The sequence below is a fragment of the Somniosus microcephalus genome, chromosome 8, assembly GCF_052327205.1.
Source record: "Somniosus microcephalus isolate GS21.2 chromosome 8, FLI_Smic_1.0, whole genome shotgun sequence".
Classification (NCBI taxonomy): Eukaryota; Metazoa; Chordata; class Chondrichthyes; order Squaliformes; family Somniosidae; genus Somniosus; species Somniosus microcephalus.
The window spans coordinates 251,660,050-251,683,083 of record NC_140994.1 but is presented as its reverse complement, the minus strand read 5'-3'; the positions used below and the strand labels follow the sequence as shown (position 1 = coordinate 251,683,083).

Genomic DNA, 23,034 nt, shown 5'->3' with positions numbered 1-23,034 from the left:
GAAAAGACTTGCATTTATACAGCACCTTTTACGGCCACTGGACATCACAAAGCACTTTACCGCCAATAAAGTACTTCTGAAGTGTAGTCACTGTTGTAATGTAGGAAACACAGCAGCCAAAAATGCACTCAGCAAGCTCCCACGAACAGCGATCTGCTAATGACCAGATAATCTGTTTTCGTGATGTTGATTGAGGGATAAATATTGTCTGGGACACCGGGGATAACTCCCCTGCTCTTCTTTGAAATGGTGCCCTGGGATCTTTTACATCCACCTGAGAGAGCAGACGGGGCCTCGGTTTAACGTCTCATTTGAAAGACGGCACCTCCGACAGTGCAGCACTCCCTCAGTACTGCAGTGTCAGCCCAGATTATTGTGCTCCAGTCTCTGGAGTGGGACTTGAACCCACAAACTTTTGACTCAGAGGCAAGATTGCTACCCACTGAGCCACAGCTGGCACACAGTTGGTTACAATTGGCCTCAGTACTCCCACCCACCCACCCGCCCCGGGGATAGTAATGGAGAAAATCAACCACGACCCCTGCTCCTGAGCATAATGGAGTGACACCATAATGTAGACGTTAGTCAGGAAGAGCACAATCAGGACATATTGTGATGTCGTCCACACACAGTTCAATACTATTACAGGAAACTTTCTGGTATCCGGCACTGACGGGACCGAGCTGGTGCCGGTCAATCAACACTGCCGGAGAAACCAGCGCTAATGTTAAAACATACGGAGCTTCTGAGCTCCGTGTCTAGCAACAAACCCTGTTGCTTAGCAACAGCTTCAAAACAGTCGGCGCAGCTTGCAAGCGTCTCTGTAGCTAAGCAACAGCTTCAGCTAGACGCTTGCAGAGCCAGGAATGGAGAAAAAAAGCAACGAAAATTAAAAAAAGTTATCTGAACCGACTCCTGAATTTTGCCGGTGGATAGAGCATTCCGGAGATTTAACCTCCGTTTAAACGAAAGTTTCCTGTACTATGTTAAAAACACTATAAGGGTTCAAGTTCTTGTTGCGGTTGCTAGGTAGCAACCAGGAGCAGGAACCCAGGTCACCAGTTCCTGCCCTAAGCCAGGACTTCAGGGAAGAAAGGGGTCGGGGTGAAAATCAAAATGAAAAATTGGATAGGAAAGAACATTTTTCTTCAATTATTTCTTTGCAGACAAGGCTATGATTTTATTTCTTTAAAAGAGAGACACAAATCAAAATGAGAAATAAATCTTTGAAAATCAAAATAAGGGAGTGTCTCTTTGTTGCATTAACCGACACCTCTTCAGACACATTTGAAGTAGCATTGACAATTTGGAGACACTCCCCGAGAACCGAAGCTCTGAAGACACTTCAAACTTTTACTGGACTTTTCGTCCACGACGCTCTGAACAAATGGGACTTGTTCAGTCAACCAAACAGACTGTTAAATGTTTGCACATACAGGGGTCCAGCAGCCAGCCATTGATTGAGAATGGATTTTTTTGCATTCAAGCCAGCTGCTGCACTACAAATTACATTTGCAAATGAGGTGCACATAAAACTGAACACCGCCTCTTAATTTTTTTACGAGGCTCATGCTTATATTTTTGTTAATCTGCTCACTGCTCAGCATTTCAAGGCAGCGTTTGCATCGAACAATTAGCGCTGAACGGCTAACCAAGTGCTAGCGCCCGGGGTATTCAAACCAAAATTGCCCAGGTCCGCTGGCGGACGCGCTGAGCAGCCCCGGAGGGGCCCAAGGCTCGACTCCCCGGCTCTGTATGGAGTTGCCCGATGTCATCAGGCACTCGGTGTACGTGCGTCAGCCATGGCTCAGTGGGTAGCCCACTCAGCTGAGGCACAAGGTCGTGGGTTCGAGTCTCACTCCAGGGACTCCAGCACTTAATCCCGGCCGACACTTCAGTGCTAGTACTGAAGGAGTGCTGCACTGTCAGAAGTGCCGTCTTTCACATGAGGCGTTAAACTGAGGCCCCATCTGCCCTCTCAGGTGGACGTAAAAGATCCCAGGGCCACTATTTTGAAGAAGAGTTCTTCCCTGGGTGTCCTGTCCAATATTTAATCGCTCAAGCAACATCACTAAAAAACAGATTATCTGTTCATTATCACATTGCTGGTTGTGGGGGCTTGCTGTGCTCAAATCGACTGCTGCGTTTCCTACATTTCAAAAGTACTTAATTGGCTATAAAGTGCTTTGGGACATCCTGAGGTCGTGAAATGCAAGTCTTTCTTTTCTTTATGGCAACATGGCCAAGGTACCACTTAACAAACTGAACCCACACGGCTGATCAGGTCTTCAGGGAAGAACGGGATCGGTGTGAAAGTCAGGAAGAAAAATTGGATAAGAAAACACATTTTTCTTCAATTGTTCCTTTGCAGTCAGCGTTGGAAAGAGAGGAACAACTCTCATTTATATTGCTCCTTCCATGACCTCAGGACGTCCCGAAGCACTTTACAGCCAATGAAGTACTTTTTGAAGTGTAGTCGCTGTTGTAATGCAGGAAACGCGGCATCAAATTGTGCTCGGCAGGATCCCACAAACAGCAATGTGATAATGACCAGATAGTATGGTTTAGTTATAACAACAAAAAAAGCTGGAAAAACTCAGCAGGCCAGGCAACATCCGTGGAGAGAGAAACAGAGTTAACGTTTCAGGTCGAAACCCTTCTTCAGAAATGAGAAAAAAGCAGGAAATGAAACAGATTAAAAGGCCAGTTTGGGGGCTGGGAAATGGGGGAGGGGACGAAAGAACAAAAGGGAAGGTCTGAGAGGTGAAGAGACATTAAGAGATATTCAAGATGAGACGAGTTGGTAATAGGACAGGTAAAGAGACAAAGGATGGCTCTAGATGAAGTGTGAAATGCGCTGGCAGAGTGAGAGACAGCTGCCATGTGGGAGAGAGACAAAAAAGGAAAAGTCACAAACCAAAGGTGTGGATAAAAAATATATCAAAATATAATCGGGGCCGAGGTAATGATCTGAAATTGTTGAACTCGATATTGAGTCCGGAAGGCTGTAAAGTGCCTAATCGGAAGATGAGGTGCTGTTCCTCGAGCTTGTTTTAGTTGTTCGTTGAGGGATAAATGTTGGCCAGGAAACCGGGGAGAACTCCCCTGCTCTCCTTTTACATCCACCGGAGAAGGTAGATGGCGGCCTCGGTTTACTGTTACTCTGTTGTCAAAAGAATTATTCTATATTGTAAACTTTACTAGCGATTATTCCCAAACTAACTTCCCTAGGCTGTTGGCATACCACAAGAGATAAAAGCTTAACAGAGTTTATTTAAAAGGAGTGGTATGCTTTCATTACCCAGGCTGAGCCTGGAGTCACGAATATTACAATTTTACCAACAGCTTGCCAATTACAAAACTTATGTGCAATGTAAATACATATCACAACATTCCACAAGGTAGGAGTCACCCACCAAGAGTGTTTTACCTGAAAATGATAAGCATAGATGTGGTGAAGAGACTGGAGTTGTACGTGTTGTACACAGAATCCATAAACCAGACAGCAACAAGGCGGCGATAATGCCATTGGTCACCGACTGATTTGGGATGTGGCTGCATTGAGGCTGGGGTGGGTGGAGAGGCGGGGTAGGGGGAGAAAGCAGGTGGGTGCAGCATAACCACAGTTAGAAAGAGGCAATGCTTACTCGTCCTTCTGACCCCCATAGTGGGGCAGTGGATCAGGACGCTGTGGTAATGAATAGGTACAGACTCCAAGTTCCACGTTTTGTCATAGAATCATAGAATAGTTACAGCACAGAAGGAGGCCATTCGGCCCGTCGAGCCCGTGCCAGCTCTCTGCAAGAGCACTTCAGCTAGTCCCACTCCCCCGCCCTTTCCCCGTAGCCCTGCAATTTTTTTTTCCTTCAGGTACTTATCCAATTCCCTTTTGAAAGCCACGATTGAGTCTGCCTCCACCACCCTTTCAGGCAGTGCATTCCAGATCCTAACCACTCGCTGCGTAAAAAAGTTTTCCCTCATGTCGCCTTTGGTTCTTCTGCCAGTCACCTTAAATCTGTGTCCTCTGCTTCTCGACCCTTCCGTCAACGGGAACAGTTTCTCTCTATCTACTCGGTCTAGACCACTCATGATTTCGAACACCTCTGTCAAATCTCCCCTCAACCTTCTGCTCTCAACGAGCTGATTTCGTCGATGGTGCTCCCACTGGCCCTTTGTGCCCCCTGAGGTGGGCTGGGGTAAGAGAGGGTCACAAAAATCAGCCAGGATTCCCGCTGCTGATCTCTACTCAGTAACCCTCGCTGGAAGTGAACATCAGATCCACACAAACCATGGCAGTCGTGGATATTTGATGCACAAATGGAGAATGAAAAACTCTCCAGTGTGCGACTGTGGTCACCCAGAACAGACCATGGAACATGGAACGACTCAATGCCTGATTCTCAAATACGAAGGAGGCAACACAGAGACACACTCCGCTACTCAGGTGTGGCCAGCCGTGGCTCAGTAGGTAGCACCCTCACCTCGGAGTCAGAAGGCTGTGGGTTTAAGTCCCACTCCAGAGGCTTGAGCACAAAAAATCTAGGCTGACACTCTAGGGCAGTGCTGAGGGAGTGCTGCACTGTCGGAGGTGTCGTCTTTCAGGTGAGATGTTAAACCGCGGCCCTGTCTGCCCTCTCAGGTGGATGTAATAGATCCTATGGAATTATTTTGAAGAAGAGCAGGGGAGTTATTCCTGGTGTCCTGGCCAATATTTATCCCTGAATCAATATCACTCAGAAAAAAAGATTATCTGGTCATTAGCACATTGCTTTTTGTGAGAGCTTGCTGTGTGCAAATTGGCTGCCGTGTTTCCTACATTACAACAGTGACTACACTTCATAAAGTACTTCATTGGCTGTAAAGCGCTTTGGGACGTCCGGTGGTCGTGAAATGTGCCATATAAATGCAAGTCTTTCTTCTTGATGCTTAAGCACCTAAATGTAAAATTATAGTTGTTGCTCTACATCAGCCATACAAAATAGTAATACACATCAGATGAGGCCAAGATCGGGCTGAGATACGATGCCTCGAACCTCATCTCCTCCTCCGACACCCAAGCTTCAGCCTGGACTGAAACAGTCGACTCGACCGTTGTAATGTTTTCTGCCCAGCTCCGTGGACGCTGCTAACGCCCTCCCTGCTACCACAACACCACCTTTACAACAGAAAACACTGGAAACACTCTGCAGGCCAGGCAGCATCCGTGGAGAGAGGAATAGAGTCAACGTTTCAGGTCTGTGGCCCTTTGCGGAAAACCTCCGTTCAGTCCGTAAGGGTGACCCCGAGCTTCCGGTCGCCTGTCACTTTAATTCTCCGCTCCACTCCCACTCTGACCTCACCGTCCTCAGCCTCTTGCACTGTTCCAATGAAGCTCAACGTAAGCTCGAGGAACAGCACCTCATCTTTTGATTAGGCACTCTGGACTCACCGTCGAATTCAACAATTTCAGACTATAACCTCTGCCCCTATTTTTCACATGGCAGCCATTGATGATTCTGCCATCCCCACTTGCGACGTTGAGCCACTCCTGCCTTTCACCCTATCACAGACCTTCCCTCATGTACTTTCTTCCCCTCCCAACATTTCCCTGCCTTTGCACCCGCTTAAAACCTGTTACATCTCTAACTTTTTCCAGTTCTGACGAAGGGTCACTGACCTGAAACGTTAACTCTGTTTCTCTCTCTCCACGGATGCTGCCCGACCTGCTGAGTGTTTCCAGCATTTCTCTGTTGTTATTTCAGATTTCCAGCATCCGCAGTATTTTGCTATTGTACCACTTTTACAGCATTGCGTCATGTACACAGTGTGGGCTGTAGAGGAAGCAGGAGCAAATTTGCAGGCGGATATTTAATGGGCGCTAACAAGGAACAACAAAAAAATAACATGTCATAGAGTCATAGAGTAATACAGCACAGATAGAGGCCCTTCGGCCCATCGTGTCCATGCCGGCCATCAAGCCCTGTCTAATCTAATCCCATATTCCAGCATTTGGCCCGTAGCCTTGTATGCTATGGCATTTCAAATGCTCATCCAAATGCTTCTTAAATGTTGTGAGGGTTTCTGCCTCCACAACCCTTTCAGGCAGTGAGTTCCAGACTCCAACCACCCTCTGGGTGAAAAAGTTCTTTCTCAAATCCCCTCTAAACCTCCCTCCCTTTACCTTGAATCTATGCCCCCTAGTTATTGACCCCTCTACTAAGGGGAAAAGCTCCTCAGCATCCATCCTATCTATGCCCCTCACAATTTTGTACACCTCAATCATGTCCCCCCTCAGCCTCCTCTGCTCCAAGGAAAACAAACCCAATCTGCCCAGTCTCTCTTCATAGCTGAAGCGCTCCAGCCCTGGTAACATCCTGGTGAACCTCCTCTGCACCCTCTCTAACGCGATCACATCTTTCCTGTAGTGTGGCGACCAGAACTGCACACAGTATTCCAGCTGTGGCCTAACCAGTGTTTTATACAGCTCCATCATAACCTCCTTGCTCTTATATTCTATGCCTCGGCTAATGAAGGCAAGTATCCCATATGCCTTTTTTACCACCTTATCCACCTGTTCCGCCGCCTTCAGGGATCTGTGTACCTGCACACCCAGATCCCTCTGACCCTCCGTCTTGCCTAGGGTCTTACCATTCATTGTGTATTCCCTTGCCTTGTTAGACCCCCCAAAGTGCATCACCTCGCACTTTTCCGGGTTAAATTCCATTTGCCACTGTTCCGCCCATCTGACCAACCCATCTATATCGTTCTGCAGACTGAGGCTACCCTCCTCGCTATTTACCACCCTACCAATTTTAGTATCATCCGCAAATTTACTGATCATACCCTTTACATTCATATCCAAGTCATTAATGTAGACCACAAACAGCAAGGGACCCAGCACCGATCCCTGTGGTACCCCACTGGCCACAGGTTTCCAGTCACAAAAACAACCTTCGACCATCACCCTCTGCCTTCTGCCACTAAGCCAGTTTTGTATCCAATGTGCCAAGGCACCCTGGATTCCATGGGCTCTTACCTTCTTGACCAGTCTCCTGTGCGGGACTTTATCGAAGGCCTTACTGAAATCCATGTATACCACATCCACTGCGTTACCCTCATCCACACACCTAGTCACCCCCTCAAAAAATTCAATCAAATTAGTCAGACATGATCTTCCCTTGACAAAGCCATGTTGACTATCCCTGATTAATCCTTGCCTCTCCAAGTGGAGACAAATTTTGTCCCTCAGGATTTTTTCCAGTAATTTTCCTACCACTGATGTTAGGCTCACTGGCCTGTAGTTCCCCGGTTTTTCCCTACTACCCTTCTTGAATAATGGTACTACATTAGCGGTTCTCCAGTCCTCTGGCACATCCCCTGTGTCTATGAGTTAACCAGTAATAGACCTCAGAGGAATTTTAGGAGTCGAGGCAAAAATGCTCCCTTACTGCTAATGACCCAATTTACTACACACTAAAACACTTTTAATGTGGAAGAGAATTTTATCCTTTTAATGAATATGGGGTCAATTTATTCATTTTTTAAACACTGCACGGTGCTCCTTTAACTAGATTTCCTAGACTACTGGAATACAGGAAACTTTTTTTTATCCGGCACGGACAGGACCGACGTGGTGCCGGTTCATCAAAAATTCCGGATAACTGAAAGCTACAGTAAAAGATACGGCGAGCTGAGAGCTCCGTATAAAGCAACAAACCCTGTTGCTTAGCAACAGGTTCAGAACAATGGGCACAAGTTGCAAGCATCTCTGTAGCTTAGCAACAGCTGCAGCCATACCCTTGCACAGCAACAGATCGAGGAAGGCAAGTAATAAAAGTTACCTGAACCTACTCCTGAATTTTGCCGGTCAACCGAGATTTCCGGTTATTTAGGTGCCGGTAAATCGAAAGTTTCCTGTACCGTGTTATTGAGGAAAACTATTGGAAATCAATTGAGATGAAAATTCTAAGTACCGACGTGTAAGGCTAAGTGACACAATGGGACACTTTAGCTCCGTGTGTTTAAAGACAAATGGGGAAAGCCTCTCATTTCTTACTGTGTGTAGACACTCATAATCTGAATGTGCCAATATTTAGAAAACTGATCGCCCTGCCTTTGAAAACTGAAGATCATTTTTCAAACGGACTTTTTTTCCGCTAACTTATTTAAACTCCATCAACGGGAACAAACAGCAGTGGATTAAGTGCCTAGAGAATGGATTTCAATCTACCTGCCTTGACTAAAGCTGTGCTGGCTTCATCCTTTCAAAACGATAGGTACTTGCGCACGTCAATGGTGTGTGGCTGTTGCGCAATGTTTATACAGAATCATGCAGCACCAGGAGGAGGCCATTCGGCTCCTTGAAAAGAGCTAGTATTGCAGAACTCTCTCCACCTGAAGCTGCTTCTCGATGTGTTCGGGCTGCCGGTGCTTGTGGACCCGTCCTGTTTGTACTAACGGGAAGAAAATCAAAGCAGCGGCAGCAACGTAGAATGGAGGAATAATGTGGTCACCGGGCAACTCCAGTAGTTGAGGGGTCACGTTGGTGATGTTAATATTTTGGATTGCAGACCTCCCTAAACATCCCAGGGGATGGCGGGGGTGTGGCGGGGGGAGGTGGCAGGGGGAGCGGATGGAGTCCAAACAAGCCAGAAATGCGAAAAATGGGCTTCTGTCGACTCGCTGAGCATTCAATGTGCACCCCCCCCACCACCCAGAACAAAATGGTGGCCAATAGCAGACGTCACAGTTGACCGCGTCGCTTCATGCTTGTGGCCAGCAGCATGGGAGCGGGAAATGAGATGCTAAGATAGTTTCTCTGCTGCTGGAGGCACAGCCTAGTGTATATCATAACCACTGGTGCCAGAGCCAGGGATGCCAGCAACAGCGTTTGGTGTAAAAATGCAGTTATCCCGAGCTATGCCTGTTGTTGTAGGTAAAGTTCCTAGTACTGAAAGCATTAATAACTTATAGATGGCAGCTCCTGACAATGCAATGCTCCTTCAGTTCTTCACTGGAGTGTCAGCCGACATCATGTGCTCAATGAAGCTGAACGTAAGCTCGAGGAACAGCAACTCATCTTTCGATCGGGCACTTTACAACATAGAAACATAGAAGATAGGAGCAGGGGTAGGCCATTTGGCCCCTCGAGCCAGCTCCGCCATTTAATCAGATCATGGCTGATCATCCAAATTCAGTACCCTGTCCCTGCTTTCTCCCCATATCCCTTGATCCCTTTAGCCTTAAGAAATATATCTAACTCCTTCTTGAATATATTTAATGAATTGGCCTCAACTGCCTTCTCTGGTAGAGAATTCCACAGGTTCACCACTCTCTGGGTGAAGAAATTCCTCCTCATCTCTGTCCTAAATGGCTTACCCTTTATCCTTAGACTGTGACCCCTGGTTCTGGACTCCCCTGCCATCGGGAACATCCTTCCTGCATCTAGTCTCTCTAGTCCTGTTAGAATTTTATAAGTTTCAATGAGATGAGCAACCTTCTGGACTCAACATCGAATTCAACAATTTCAGATCACAACCACTGCTCCCATGTTTTTGAATATCAAGTGCTGGTAATGGTCCTGCTTTTGCCATTTACACCTCTTCTAGACCCATCTTTTGTTTCTTTACTTGTCCCATTACCATCTCCTTTCGCCTTGCAGCATCATTCCTTTTGTCATTTAATCTCTCCTGCCTTCCATCCTATCAAAGACCATTCCTTTTGTCCTTCCCTCCTCCCCCATTCTTTCCCTGCCTCTGTACCTGATTAAAACCTGTTACATCTCTAACTTTTTCCAGTTCTGACAGAAAGTCTGAAACGTTAACTCTGTTTCTCTCTCCACAGATGCCTTCCGACCTGCCGAGTATTTCCAGCATTTTCTGTTTCTATTTCAGATTTCCAGCATCCGCAGTATTTTGCCTTTTGTCCTTTTGTATGATGTGCTCAATTCTCAAGGGGGTAGGGGTGGTGGTGGGGGGGCTTGAGGTTCTGATTCAAGAGCCGAGAGTGGAGCAGAAGGAAGATTGCATTCATATAGCACCTTTTGAAGACATCAGGATGTCCCAAAGCGCAGCACAGCCAACGAAGTGCTGCTATGAAAACACGCGGACAACTGAGACGGTGTAATAAATTCCAGGGTCTAGGTTTCAGACAACTTTTATCGGTCAGGTAGAGTGACGAACAAGTCCAAGGCAAGAAGAACAAATATGCCGATTAAAATAAATGTTGGAATGAAGGTGCCCATTAAAAGGAATGGGTGGTCATGGTTGCTCAGTGGCAGCAGAAGTCAGGCCAGCAAATCACAGGAAGCAACAATTGGTCAATGTGAAATAACAACAGGAAACGCTGGAAAAACTCAGCAGGCCAGGCAGGATCGGTGGAGAGAGAAACAGAGTTAACGTCTCAGGTCGATGACCTTTCATCAGAACGCATTCTGATAAAAGGTCATCGACCTGAGACGTCAACTCTGTTTCTCTCTCCACCGATCCTGCCTGGCCTGCTGAGTTTTTCCAGCGTTTCCTGTTGTTATTTCGGATTTCCAGCATCTGCAGTATTTTTTTTAGCAATCGTAATTGTTCAATGTGTCTCACTTACCTTCCTTCTGAACGACCAGACAGGAAACAAAAGCCTGAATGACGCAACTAGTCGAAGGTCCCACCCCGAAACAAAAACAGGTGGAAAACACATCATTGCTGCATGACCTCATGTAGTATTTCCATCGGCAGCATCGAGACAAGGATAGCTGGAGGCAGCGTTTGAAGTAAATAACACTCTGATATGGAAACATTCAACAGCTGAATGCGAAGGAGCCTGGTTATTGGGGGGAGGGGGGGGCAGGTGGTGAGAGGGGTTAGGGAATAAGGGGTAAGCATGTAGTTACAATCAGCACACATTGCTTTTCACCTTTAAATTAATCATCTGTTGATCACTGGACATTTTATCACACGAACATGGGAAGTTTCCTGCCATTATTTGAATTCCAATCATCACAAGGCCTTTTGACTCACATGCTCAGCTAAATTAACAAGGAAAGAAAGACTTGCATTTATATAGCGCCTTTCACAACCTCGGGATGTCACAAGGCGCTTTGCAGCCAATGAAGTACTTTTTGAAGCGTGGTCGCTGTTGTAATGTAGGAAACGCGGCAGCCAATTTATACACAGCAAGCTCCCACAAACAGCAATGTGATAATGACCAGATAATCTGTTTTAGTGATACTGGTTGAGGGATAAATATTGGCCAGGACACCGGGGAGAACTTCCCTGGTACCATAGGATTCCCATGGGATCTTTTACATCCACCTGAGAAGTCAGATGGGGCCTTGATTTAACACCGCATCTGAAAAGTGTCACCTCCGGCAGTGCAGCACTCCCTCAGTACTGCGCCGGAGTGTCAGCCTAGACTTTGTGCTCAAGTCTCTGGAGTGGGGTTTGAACCCACAAACGTCTGACTCGGAGCCCAGAGTGTCACCCACTGAGCCATGGCGGACACTTTTGCAACAAAATGCTCCCTTGTTGGCGTTGTTGATATGGAGTGGACTAAATGTCAGAAGGATGGCGTTAGGGACGCTACGATTGGCCGTTACTATCCTGAGCCAGGGAGGTAAGAAAATGAAGCCAAACTGCGTTCCTGCTCTTGATTATTATCCAGTGACTATTGGTGAAAAGTGCCCCCAATGTGGACATCAGGCAACGATAGGTTAGTTCACAGTGATACCCCTCCAACAATACCCTGGCACTCAACAACAACAACAGCTTGCACTTATATAGCGCTTTTAACATAGTAAAACATCCCAACATGTTTCACAGGAGTGTTATCAGGCACTATGTGACAACAAACCACATAAGGAGATTGGTCAAGGAGGTAGGTTTTAAGGCGTGTCTTAAAGGAGGAGAGAGAGGTAGAGACTTCCTTTGATTCCCTAAACCTAGACAGGGACAGATAGGGGTGGAACAGGAGTGCGACCAAGGTTTCAGCTGAGATGGTTATTATTTGTGTAACAGTTCAATGTCTCCACATCATAAAACAGTTAAACAAGTGAGGGGGAAAATATAGATTGCTGCTTCCGCACACCTCACCAGATTGCCCAGAACAAAACTGGACAGTTGGCAACTCAATCTGGGACGTCACCAAGTCGAAGGAATGAGCGCAACATCAAGGAGAACCTTACCTAGGAAAAACTCTCTCAGACTAACATAACCTCAGAGAGACTCCTAGTGAAATTTCCGTCACACAGTGGCGAGTCCGCTGGCCCAGAGGTACCCAGCGCTGCTTTGGATTCAAAGGAATTCATTGGATAGGAAGCATTGTGAGCTGTCCTGAGGATCTGCCAAGGTGCAATATGAATGTAAATAATTTATTTCATTCTTTCCGTGTTCCAGTAGCCAGACAATTATGCAGCATATCAAACTGGACATTGTATCTGAAATGATGACTAGGTGTTGGATTGACCAAATAATAGTACCAGCACATTTTTGATTTCCAGTCAAGCCCCTTGTACTAGAGTTGAGTTGAAAACAGCGGTAGCTTCCAACAGTAGCTTGTAGCTACAAAATATATATGAATGTGTGTGTTTGTGTATGATTGTGGAGCTGGGAGAGGGAATGCTGAATACTGTAGTTTCAGAGCTGTATTTGATGTCGATTTACTTTCCTCAGATAACTTGTTACAAAGATCTTGTCGTATGAATTTATGGACTACTTTGCTGCAAGTGCCATAAATGAAATGTGACTTCGGGATGTTGGTTAACATGGACCAGAATTCAAGACATTTGTTAGTAGTATTTCACGTGTCAAAGCTTCAAACCGTTGCACTACACCAATCAACTTCATTCAAGCTCCAGTGCTTATACAAACACTTTTATATCGATGCTGAGGTGATGAGTGTGATGCTCACTGGATGACATCCCTCCCATTTTCCTTCATCATCGTGTTGGATGGCCAATGGAGAAGACTCCATGTTTTCCACACCGCTGAAGACCATAGAAACATAAAAGATAGGAGCAGGAGTAGGCCATTCGGCCCCTCGAGCCTGTTCCGCCATTTAATGAGATCATGGCTGATCATCCAAATTCAGTACCCGGTCCCTGCTTTCTCCCCATATCCCTTGATCCCATTAGCCTTAAGAAATATATCTAACTCCTTCTTGAATATATTTAATGAATTGGCCTCAACTGCCTTGTGTGGTAGAGAATTCCACAGGTTCACCACTCTCTGGGTGAAGAAATTCCTCCTCATCTCAGTCCTAAATGGCTTACCCCTTATCTTTAGACTGTGACCCCTGGTTCTGGACTCCCCCGCCATCGGGAACATCCTTCCTGCATCTAGTCTGTCTAGTCCTGTTAGAATTTTATATGTTTCAATGAGATCCCCTCTCATTCTTCTAAACTCTAGCGAATATAAGCCCAATCGACCCAATCTCTCCTCATACATCATTCCTGCACTCTCAGGGCCTCAGAAAAGTTTGCACCTGCATATTGCTAGTAGATGCCGAGTTCACCTCTACCCACAGGGATTAGTTGAGGCGAATTAACGTATAATGGATTGCTTTTAGAGCAGTCACTGTCATGTAGGCAAACGTGGCAGCCATTTTGCATAAAGCAAGATTCCACAGAAGAGCAAGAAACCAAAGTTCTATTAGTGCTGTTAATTTCTGGAAGAATGTTGACCGGGATACTCGGAAATCTCCCAACTATTTATTCAAAAAGCACTATGGCATCTTCAATATCGACCAAAATCACTGGAATAGGTAGGCAAGGTAAAACACCCTTTCTGACGAATGGCACCTCCAACAATGCAGCACTCCCTCGGAACTGCACTGGAGTGTCTGCTTAGATTATGTGCTCAAATCCGGGTGTGACACTTGGAATCACAACCTTCAGGAGATGAGTATTACCAACTGAGCCAAACTGCTCCAAGAGTATCAAGACTAGAGCTTAGATTCCATAAGCTCTGTAGTCCCCACCTATACATATTTAAAATTCACTTTTAACTCCCTGGGAAATATATCAAAAGACGGCACGTTATCAACAGAATTCAATATTGAGAGAAAGGACAATCTATTGAAGTAGTGTAATGGGAAATTCTGGCTTGTGACAGAAACTATCACAGCCTGGCTGGACTGACAAGGTGTCACCACAATTATCGCACAACTCAGGACCCATGGAGCTTTAATCTCACACCCACTCGCATGTACAGACACAATTAGAAGCACGCTATTGGAGGAAGGGCAGTTTTGTGAAGTTCAACCTTACAAGCAAGGCTCAGGATACCAGACTGCCAATTTAAAGTTTGCAAATAACTTATCCTCAGATTCAATACAATTGTTTAGAACAAACAAATAAGACTGTAGATCAACCAAAAAATTAATCAGATGGCAGCTGGCTGAACATCTGCCATCACCTGTTGCTTTGACATCCATCCTTTTAACATTGGTAAAGGAGTAAAACTTTTGGTTAACAGCTTAGGTCAATTGAAGCAACAACAACAACTCTCTCTTCTCTCTCTTAGGCAGTCCCTTGGAATCGAGGATGACTTGCTTCCACATTAAAAATGAGTTCGCAGGTGACTGATGAGTCCAATGCGGGAACTACAGTCTCTGTCACAGGTGGGGCAGACGGTGGTTGAAGGGGGCGGGTGGGTGGGGTGCTTGGGTTGACGTGCGCTCCTTGCGCTGCCTGCGCTTGGCTTCCGCTTGCTTCCGGTGAAGAGACTCGAGGTATTCGGCGCCTTCCCGGGCGCTGCTCCTCCACTTTGTGCGGTCTTGGGCCAGGGGTTCCAAGGTGTCGGTGGGGATGTTGCACATTTTCCAAGGAGGCTTTGTGGGTGTCCTTGAAGAGTTTCCTCTGCCCACCTGGGGATCTCTTGCCATGTCAGAGCTCTGAGTAGAGCGCTTGTTTTGGGAGTCTCGTATCGGGCATGTGACCCGTCCATCAGAGGTGATCTAGCGTGGTCAAAGCTTCGATGCTGGGGATGTTGGCCTGAGCAAGAACACTGATGTTGGTGCACCTATCCTGCCAATGCATTTGCAGGATCTTGCGGAGTCAGCATTGGTGGTACCTCTCCAGTGCTTTGAGGTGCCTGCTGTACATGGTCTATGTCTCTGAGGCATACAGCAGGGCGGGTATCACTGCTGCTCTGTAGACCATGAGCTTATTGCCGGGATTGCACTAGAGGGGGTGCAGAGGAGATTTAAGAGGATGTTGCCTGGGCTGGGGAATTTTAACCGTGAGGAAAGATTGGATAGGCTGGGGTTGTTTACTTTGGAACAGAGGATGGTGAGGGGAGACCTAATTGAGGTGTATAAAATTATCAGGGGCCTAGATAGAGTGGATAGGATGGACCTATTTCCCTTAGCAGAAGTAAGAAGTCACACAACACCAGGTTATAGTCCAACAGTTTTATTTGAAATCACAAGCTTTCAGAGCGCTGCTCCTTCATCAGGTGAAGTGGAGAGATGCATAAAAACACAGCTTATACACTCAAGAGAATAATGCCAGATGATTACAGGCAATCTTTCTAACTGCCATTTATCACACCTCGGCAGAGAGATAATCACAGCAATCAAAGGTGTGAATGGTGTCCTAACAGGTTAGTCAGGAAAACATTACATCAAAGAACAATGAGGTGGGGTCACAAGGGGTCAAATGTTGCAGATGCTGGGGTCTGTATGAAAAACAAAAAACAGACAAAAAAACATTTTTTTTGCTGGAAATCACAGCAGGTCCGGCCGCATCTGTGTAGAGAGAACAAGCCAACGATGACTCGAGTCTGGTGGGGTTACATGTAGTGTGACATGAACCCAAGATCCTGGTTGAGGCCGTCCTCATGAGTGCGGAACTTGGCTATCAGTTTCTGCTCTACGATTTTCCACAATGTCTTCACCTTCGACAACCAGTTCTTTACCCAAACACACGGAACAGCCATGGGGACCAAATTCGCACCCCAATACGCCAACATCTTCATGCACAAGTTCGAGCGAGACTTCTTCGCTGCACAGGACCTCCAACCAACGCTATACACCAGATACATCAACGACATTTTCTTCCTATGGACCCAAGGCGAAGAATCACTGAAAAGACTACACGATAACATCAACAATATCCATCCCACCATCAAACTCACCATGGACTACTCCTCAGAAACAGTTTCATTCTTGGACACACGAATCTCCATCAAAGACGGACACCTCAGCACTTCACTCTACCGCAAGCCCAGGACAACCTCAGGATGCTCCACTTCTCCAGCTTCCACCCTAACCACGTTAAAGAAGCCATCCCCTATGGACAAGCCCTGCGAATACACAGGATCTGCTCAGACGAGGAGGAACGCGATGGACACCTACAGACGCTGAAAGACGCCCTCGTAAGAACGGGCTATGACGCTCGACTCGTCGATCGACAGTTCCAACGGGCCACAGCAAAAAATCGCATAGACCTCCTCAGAAGACAAACATGGGACACAACCAACAGAGTACCCTTCGTCGTCCAGTACTTCCCCGGAGCGGAGAAACTACGCCATGTTCTTCGCAGCCTTCAACATGTCATCGATGATGATGAACACCTCGCTAAGGCCATCCCCACGCCTCCACTACTCGCCTTCAAACAGCCGCCTAACCTCAAACAGACCATCGTTCACAGCAAATTACCCAGCTTTCAGGAGAACAGTGACCACAACACCACACAACCCTGCCACGGCAACCTCTGCAAGATATGCCAGATCATCAACACAGATACCATCATCACACATGAGGACACCGCCCACCAGGTACATGGTACATACTCATGTGACTCGGCCAACGTTGTCTACCTCATACATTGCAGGAAAGGATGCCCCGGAGCATGGTACATCGGCGAGACCATGCAGACACTGCGACAACGGATGAACGGACACCGTGCAACAATCACCAGGCAGGAGTGTTCCCTCCCAGTCGGGGAACACTTTAGCAGTCAAGGACATTCAGCCTCCGATCGTCGGGTAAGCATTCTCCAAGGCGGCCTTCGAGACACACGACAACGCAAAATCGTAGAGCAGAAACTGATAGCCAAGTTCCGCACTCATGAGGACGGCCTCAACCGGGATCTTGGGTTCATGTCATGCTACATGTAACCCCACCAGACTCGAGTCATCATTAGCTTGTTCTCTCTACACAGATGCGGCCGGACCTGCTGTGATTTCCAGCAAAAAAAATGTTTTATTGTCTGTTTTTAGTTTTTCATACAGACCCCAGCATCTGCAACATTTGACCCCTTGTGACCCCCACCTCATTGTTCTTTGATGTAATGTTTTCCTGACTAACCTGTTTGCACACCATTCACACCTTTGATTGCTGGGATTATCTCTCTGCCGAGGTGTGATAAATGGCAGTTAGAAAGATTACCTGTAATCATCTGGCATTATTCTCTGACTATATAAGCTGTGTCTTTATGCATCTCTCCACTTCACCTGACGAAGGAGCAGCGCTCTGAAAACTTGTGATTTCAAATAAAACTGTTGGACTATAAGCTGGTGTTGTGTGACTTCTTACATTTGTCCACCCCAGTCCAATACCGGCATCTCCACACCTTAGCAGAAGGGTCAATAACCAGGGGGCACAGGTTTAAAGTAATTGGTAGGAGGATTAGAGGGGATTTGAAGAGAACTTTTTTCACCCAGAGGGTGGTGGGGGTCTGGAACTCACTGCCTGAAAGGGTGGTAGAGGCAGAAACCCTCATCGCATTTAAAAAATACTTGGATATGCACTTGAAGTGCCGTAACCTACAGGGCTACGGACCAAGTGCTGGAAAGTGGGATTAGGCTGGATAGCTGTCAGCTGGCACAGACAAGATGGGCCGAATGGCCTCCTTCTGTGCTGTAAAATTCTATGATTCCATGAACCCGAGTTGGTGACCCTCGGCGACCTCCGTTTGCGTTGCGGAGTCGCTTGAAGATGCACAGGAGCATCCCAGCTGGAAGCGAGGAGCTGCAAGAGTGTCGCGCCAATGATAAAGTAAAAGCTGAAGCACCTTCCATAAACTTTCCTTCCTCTTGGAGTCAGGCTGAAGCTTCCAGGGTCAACTCCATTGTGGGACTTGTAAGTATTAGCGCCATGGGGCGTAAAGCAGGGAAGAAAGCAGCCCCCGGGCGGTGCTGCAAATTGATCCGCATCAGAAGTCGCTTCTGTGCAAGACAGCAGAGCGTGGACCCACAGCATAGCCTGGACCCACAGCGAAGCTAAATCATGTTCAACTCCATTCAGAGTGTAGTTATAATTCCTGACACAAGCCCGTGCAGCCAGTAGATTTAGCCAAAGGCAAGCATAGAAAATTCCATACATTTCATTGATCCTCATTTAGGATTTTTTTTTTTGTGTTGCAAAAATCGACTGGGAACTGTAATTATAAACCATCTCTTTGCAGCAGTTCATCTGGCTTCAGTTTTACCGAGACACGCTGCATTATTTCCACGGATGTCCACCTTTGGTTCACCGTAATTACAACACTTGTTCTTGCGGCGTTCCCTGAATCTCCCTTTTTTACTTTAAATTCAAAACGGCAGTTAGCTTGTCTGAGTTCATACACTCATCATTTCATATCCAGAGGCAAGCTCATGCATAAAGCCAATCTCTCCGATTCAGTTTGGATTCCACCAGGACCACTCGGCTCCAGATCTCATTACAGCCTTTGTTCAAACATGGACAAAGGAGCTGAATTCCAGAGGTGAGGTGAGAGTGACTGCCCTTGACATCAAGGCAGCATTTGACCGAGTGTGGCAATCAAGGAGCCCTAGTAAAACCGAAGTCAATGGGAATCAGGGGGGGGGAAACGCTCCACTGGCTGGAGCCATGCCTCGCACAAAGGAAGATGGTTGTGGTTGTTGGAGGCCAACTATCTCAGCCCCAGGACATCGCTGCAGGAGGTCATCAGGGCAATGTCCTAGGTCCAACCATCTTCAGCTGCTTCATCAATTACCTTCCCTCCATCATAAGGTCAAAAGTGGGGATGTTTGCTGATGACTGCACAGTGTTGAATTCCATTCGCAACTCCTCAGATAATGAAGCAGTCCTTGCACGCATGCAACAAGACGTGGACAACATTCAGGTTTGAGCTGATGAGTGGCAAGTAACATTACAAGTGCCAGGCAATGATCATCTCCAACAAAAGAGAGTCTAACCACCTCCCCTTGACATTCAATGGCATTTCCATCGCCGAATCCCCCACCATCAACATCCTGGGGGACACCATTGACCAGAAACTTAACTCGACCAGCCACATAAATACTGTGGCAACAAGAGCAGGTCAGAGGCTGAGTATTCTGCAGTGAGTGACTCACCTCTTGACTCCCAAAGCCTTTCCACCATCTACAAGGCACAAGTAAGGAGTGTGATGGAATACTCCCCACTTGCCTGGATGAGTGCAGTTCCAGCAACACTCAAGAAGCTCAACACCATCCAGGACAAAGCAGCCCGCTTGATTGGCACTCCATCCACCACCTTAAACATTCACTCCCTCCACCACCGGCGTACCGTGGCTGCAGTGTGTACCATCTACAAGATGCACTGCAGCAACTCGCCAAGGCTTCTTTAGCAGCACCTCCCAAGCCTGTAACCTCCACCACCTAGAAGGACAAGGGCAGCAGGCACAAGGGAACGCCACCACCTCCAAGTTCCCCTCCAAGTCACACACCATCCTGACTTGGAAATATGTCGCCATTCCTTCATTGTCGCTGGGTCAAAATCCTGGAACTCCCTCCCTGACAGAATTGTGGGAGTACCTTCACCACACGGACTGTAGTGGTTTAAGGTGGCAGCTCACTGTCACCTTCTTAAGGACAATTAGAAATGGGCAATAAATGCTGGCCTTGCCAGCGACGCACACAACCTGGGAATGAATAAAAGAAAAAAAAGTTTCCCAATAAAGTTGAAAGGTAAAGCCCGCAGAGTTCGCTCCTCCACTATTGGCAGTGTCTAGTTAAGCTGCCAAGGCCCTAAGCTCAGGAATTCCCTCCCTAAACCTGTCTGCCTCTCTACCGCCTTTAAGATGCTTCTTAAAACCTACCTCTTTGACCGAGCTTTTGGTCATCTGCCCTAATATCTCATGCGGCCCGGGGTCAAATTTTCGCAAAGTGCTTTGGAATGTTTTACTACGTTAAAGGCGCTAGATAAATCCAGTTGCTGTTGTTGAGTTCACCAACAAGCCCCAAAAATAACCTTCCCGCATTAGAAATATTTTGAGAAACGCAAAGGCTTCCAAGGCCTTGCTGTACCTTCCTCCGGGGCACGAGGTTCCACAGTAGGTTAGCGTAGAAATATGCAAATCAGCCGGGGTTGGGAACATTTTCATACAAGATAGCAAGGCATCAAAAGTATTGGTTGACTGTGTGAGGTAGAGATGAAGACTTGCCTTGGTCACGATGGCAACACAATGCTGGCAGGCTCACTCTACTTCTGACAATCTGGCATAAATGGTCAAATTCGAGGACAGTTTGCTTCGCTGTGTGATGTAAGGAAACTACTAGGCACTTGGTCTGAGCGTTAAACAAAGCTTTAATGAACTGTTTTACAACATGGAGGTCTAGTTGTGTCCTTCACTAGTTCCTGTTAAGAATGTCCTGCGCAAGCTGGGCCCGTGCCCGAGTATTTATACTCTCCCTGGACAGCGCCACCCGTAGGCCGCTCAGTATTATTTCATAAGTCTTTCTTTCTTGAATGACTGATTCATGTCACTGTGCATTACAATATGAACGTTCAAATAACTGAAAATTTTCATGCTTTGTATGGTTTTAACGAGATTAACAGTTTCCACAACTCAAAACGCAGGATGTTATTGTGTGGCCTTCTCCCCACAGCTCTCTGTCACACTGACGAGTATTTTATCGTATATTAGTATATCTTCCATGGCTTACAGCGAGTCAGGAGACACATGGTTCTAAGTGTTGACAAAGTGTGACAAGGAAAGTGTTACTGGAAATACGTGCTGTAAATTAGACTTGATAGGGATATTCATGGAACAGTACAGAGTTTAAATCCTAAACTATGAAGGGTCAAAATATAATAAAGGTGTTAATCCCTCTGACTGAAATGTAAAAAACAATTTAAACACAAATTAAGGACCATTTTGCTTCGAACCATAAAATCTTTGTTTTATCTTTTCCATGTGGAAGTTTAGAAGAACAAATTAATGTCAATTCAAAATTAACTTCAGTTTATTGTATTTTTAGAAGGATTCCTATGTCATCGTGCAAGAAAATTACACAAATACTGTCTCGGGATTCCTACATCGACAAACGATGCGAATACAATGAGCCATTATATGTTGCCAACATCAATTTGATTTGACTAGTAGTTTCAGCCTGAATGATAACAATCTAACAGTGTCATGTTTTCTGCCGTTTGGAAAGGAAAAGAGTATGTGGTGTGCAATTGTTAGCCCAGCCACCGTATCTGTTCTTTTCTAAAATAAATCCATTCTTGGGGTGCTGGCATCTCTGGCATGACCGGCCATTTATTGCCCATCCCCAGCTGCCCCGAGAAGGCGGTGATACAACCGAGGGGCTTGCTATAAATTAAAACAGAAAATAACTGGAAACACTCAGCGGGTCAGGCAGTATCTGTGGAGTCGGAAACAGAGTTAACGTTCCAGGTCATTGACCTTTCGTCAGAACTGGTGAATTCGGGCGAGAACTTCTCAGTTCTGACGAAAGGTCATCGACCTGAAACGTTAACTCTGCTTCTCTCTCTCCACAGATCCCGCCTGACTTGCGGAATATTTCCAGTATTTTCTGTTTTTATTTCAGATTTCCAGCTCCGCGGTATTTTGTTTTTGATTGAGTGGCTTGCTAGGCCACTTCAGGGGGGCAGTTAAGAGCCAACCACGTTTTGGGTCTGCAGTCACATATAGGCCAGACCGGATAAGGATGGCAGGTTTCTTTCCCTAAATGACATCAATGTGACATCTCTGTGTGTCAGCCAATGGCTCAGTGAGTAGCACTCCTACCTCTGGAGTCAGCAGGTTGTGAGTTTAAGTCCTAATCCAGAGACTTGAGCACAAAAATCTGGGCTGACACTCCCAGTGCAGTACTCAGGGAGTGCTGCACTGTCAGAGGTGCCGCCTTTCGGATGAGATGTTAAACCGTGGCCCCGTCTGCTCTCTCAGAAGAACGTAAAAGATCCCATGGCATATTTTGAAGACGAGCAAGGGAGTTACTCCTGGCGTCATGGCCAATATTTATCCCCTCAATCAACCTAACAAAAATAGATTATCTGGACATTATCACATTGCTGGTTGTGGGAGCTTGCTGTGCGCAAATTGGCTGCCGCGTTTCCGACATTACAACAGTGACTACACTGCAAAATTACTTCATTGGCTGTAAAGCGTTTTGGGGCGTCTGGTGGTCACGAAAGGCGCTATATAAATGCAAGTCTTTCTTTTCTTTTCAATGCTGTTGACAACAATCCACAGCTTCATGGTCACTTTTGTTCGTACCAGTTTACTCACTTCCAAATTTTTTTTATTTTTAAATGCTATTTGAATTAACATCTTCTGGTCTCTGGGTTACAGGCCCACTAACATAGCCACTAGGCTACCGTACCCATTCACTATGCAAGCAAGCATAGGCTTGTACGTTTCAGAGCTGGAAGCTGCGAACCCAAGTACAGTGCATTAGGAAGGAAGCGGAATTGTAACACAGGCTCCCTTTATCCTCCCAACTCCTGTTAACTCATAAAATGAAGTCCACACAGAACCAAAAACCAAACAAGGGGGCCTTTGCTGGCTCGGTAGCACAATGGGCACTACAGGCTCAGCAGTTGATTGGGATGGGGGTGGGAAGGGTCGGGGGGGGGGGTGAAGGGGAAGGGGAAGAGAAGGGGGGTTTCCATGGATACTACAGGACACGCAGCAGCTATCATTAACAAAGCAGAACATAGCAACGGGCTGCACTCATCGAAAGTAAACACGAGAAATTTGTTTTCTTAAGACAAAGGAGTAAGGGCGGCTTGTGTCATGGATCTAAGCCCTGTGGGAAATGGCGCATCTCCTACTGAGATCCACAAGGCGCAGAGTCTTAAGCCTAGCAGGAC

The 23,034-nt window shown here is 46.5% G+C and overlaps 1 protein-coding gene across 5 annotated transcripts in view; it reads right to left on the bottom strand.

Annotated features, from left to right (window-relative positions):
- The window catches only part of LOC147114265 (protocadherin-1-like), a 467,184-nt gene that overhangs the window by 275,616 nt on the left and 168,534 nt on the right, over positions 1-23,034 (bottom strand). Inside the window, exon 3 of one of the 5 annotated variants that reach the window (XM_085995953.1) lies at positions 15,132-16,023. The exons of the other annotated variants lie outside the window; for them this stretch is intronic. Coding sequence (XP_085852079.1) covers positions 15,991-16,023 — 33 coding nt within the window. The 3' untranslated portion in view covers positions 15,132-15,990. Of the gene's footprint in view, positions 1-15,131; positions 16,024-23,034 lie in introns of those variants that run through there. 5 annotated transcript variants of the gene reach the window in all.